The sequence below is a fragment of the Perkinsus marinus genome (assembly GCF_000006405.1).
Source record: "Perkinsus marinus ATCC 50983 genomic scaffold scf_1104296941898, whole genome shotgun sequence".
Classification (NCBI taxonomy): Eukaryota; Perkinsozoa; order Perkinsida; family Perkinsidae; genus Perkinsus; species Perkinsus marinus.
Window position 1 is genome coordinate 9,483 of NW_003212312.1, and position 1,432 is coordinate 10,914.

The 1,432-nt window shown below is 47.1% G+C and overlaps 1 protein-coding gene across 1 annotated transcript; it reads right to left on the reverse strand.

Annotated features, from left to right (window-relative positions):
* Positions 1-784: 784 nt before the first annotated feature.
* On the reverse strand, positions 785-1,197 carry Pmar_PMAR025173 (hypothetical protein; the record flags this gene model as incomplete). Its single annotated transcript, XM_002781519.1, has 3 exons — positions 785-924; positions 975-1,057; positions 1,101-1,197. Coding segments are annotated over 3 exons (320 nt in total), but the record flags the coding sequence as incomplete, so codon positions are not given.
* Positions 1,198-1,432: the final 235 nt, after the last annotated feature.

Here is a 1,432-nt window from a genome sequence, read left to right on the forward strand (position 1 = left end):
TGTCGATGTTGCTGCACCCGCTACTGCCGTTGTGGTCTTCGGGGGTTTCAGCGGGCCGCCAAGAACTGAAATGGACCATTTCCCTCACCATTTATAACGCAAGCGAACATCATCATCATCAATACTCCACTTCTCCCCAACCATCCCAAAAGCATTCCGTTCGATTCCCCCGACATTCTGATGAGTTTTGATTCCCTTCCCGATGATGACGAACCACACAGGAAGCATAGTGTTACACAATACCGCTGTGTTTCGAACCACGAGAGCATGTTTTCCGTAATGGAAACGGTTAATAATGAAAGTGGTATGAAAAAATGCAGTGACATTTATACCCTTCGTGACAATAAACTTTTCCATATCAGCTCGCGTCTTGCCAGCGACCGATGAGCCTAAATTCACACTCAGCGCTAGTCGCGATTTCTTAGAGCTCTTTCGGAGTAGTTTCGAACCTGACCGCCACATACCAATTCAACTATCAGTACTTCCTCTCACCAGATGGATGTTTATGTCCCCCCTTAGCAGGAAAAGTCGCAGACTGCAGCCTCTTGTGGGGTAACCTTTTCCCATAGGCAACATAGTGTAACTGAGAAATCGATAGTTTTGCTACTTCGATAAGCCGACTCTTACTTGATCTCGAAGGCGTATGTCGGGAATAAGAGACGACACCTTTAAAGTGTCGTTGCAGCCCGGACACTTATTAGGCCACAACGTGCCGTCCACACAAGAGTGTGTTCTGGAAAATAAAGACCATCGTAGTACCAGGACCAACATATTTCCCTATTACTTCGCTAAATGTTCTATCACACATTTCCGACAGTATAAATTCGCACAACACGGCGTGATCTCAGCTTCTACTGGTAGTTGATGACATATTCCACACGACAACAATAGGCCTTGTACACGCCAGTCGGCATCGGAAAACACCTGCAAGACCACCATGGCAATGCCCGCTTCGGAATAGTCGTTTTCGTTACTCTCGTTAGACGTTCCTTTTCGGACTCTCCCACAATCTTCTTCCTTTCCTCATCAGACACTTGCTTCATCACAGCATAATCACCTGAAGTTAACAACGTTCAGAAAAGTGCGGTAATAATCATCACCATTAGGAAGGATATAAACGTCCTCTGTCATGTCCTGAGCCTCCTCGCGGGTGACAATACGCAGAAATTGCCGAGGAACTCCTCGAGCCGACTTAACCTGAGAATGCTTGCTTTTCTTTAAAAGGAGCCAACTCCCTCACCTTCTGTTTCGAGGCATATGTGGGGTCATCATTAGTCGGACAGTCGTATATATAATGGCCTGCCTCTCCACAGCGATGACAGCGGTAATGAGGAGGGGGTACGGCTTTGGTCTGTGCAGAGGAGGAGGAGGCATCATCATCAACTCTCCTCCGAGGCTCTGGTCGTTCACCATACCTTTAGACAAGCATTAC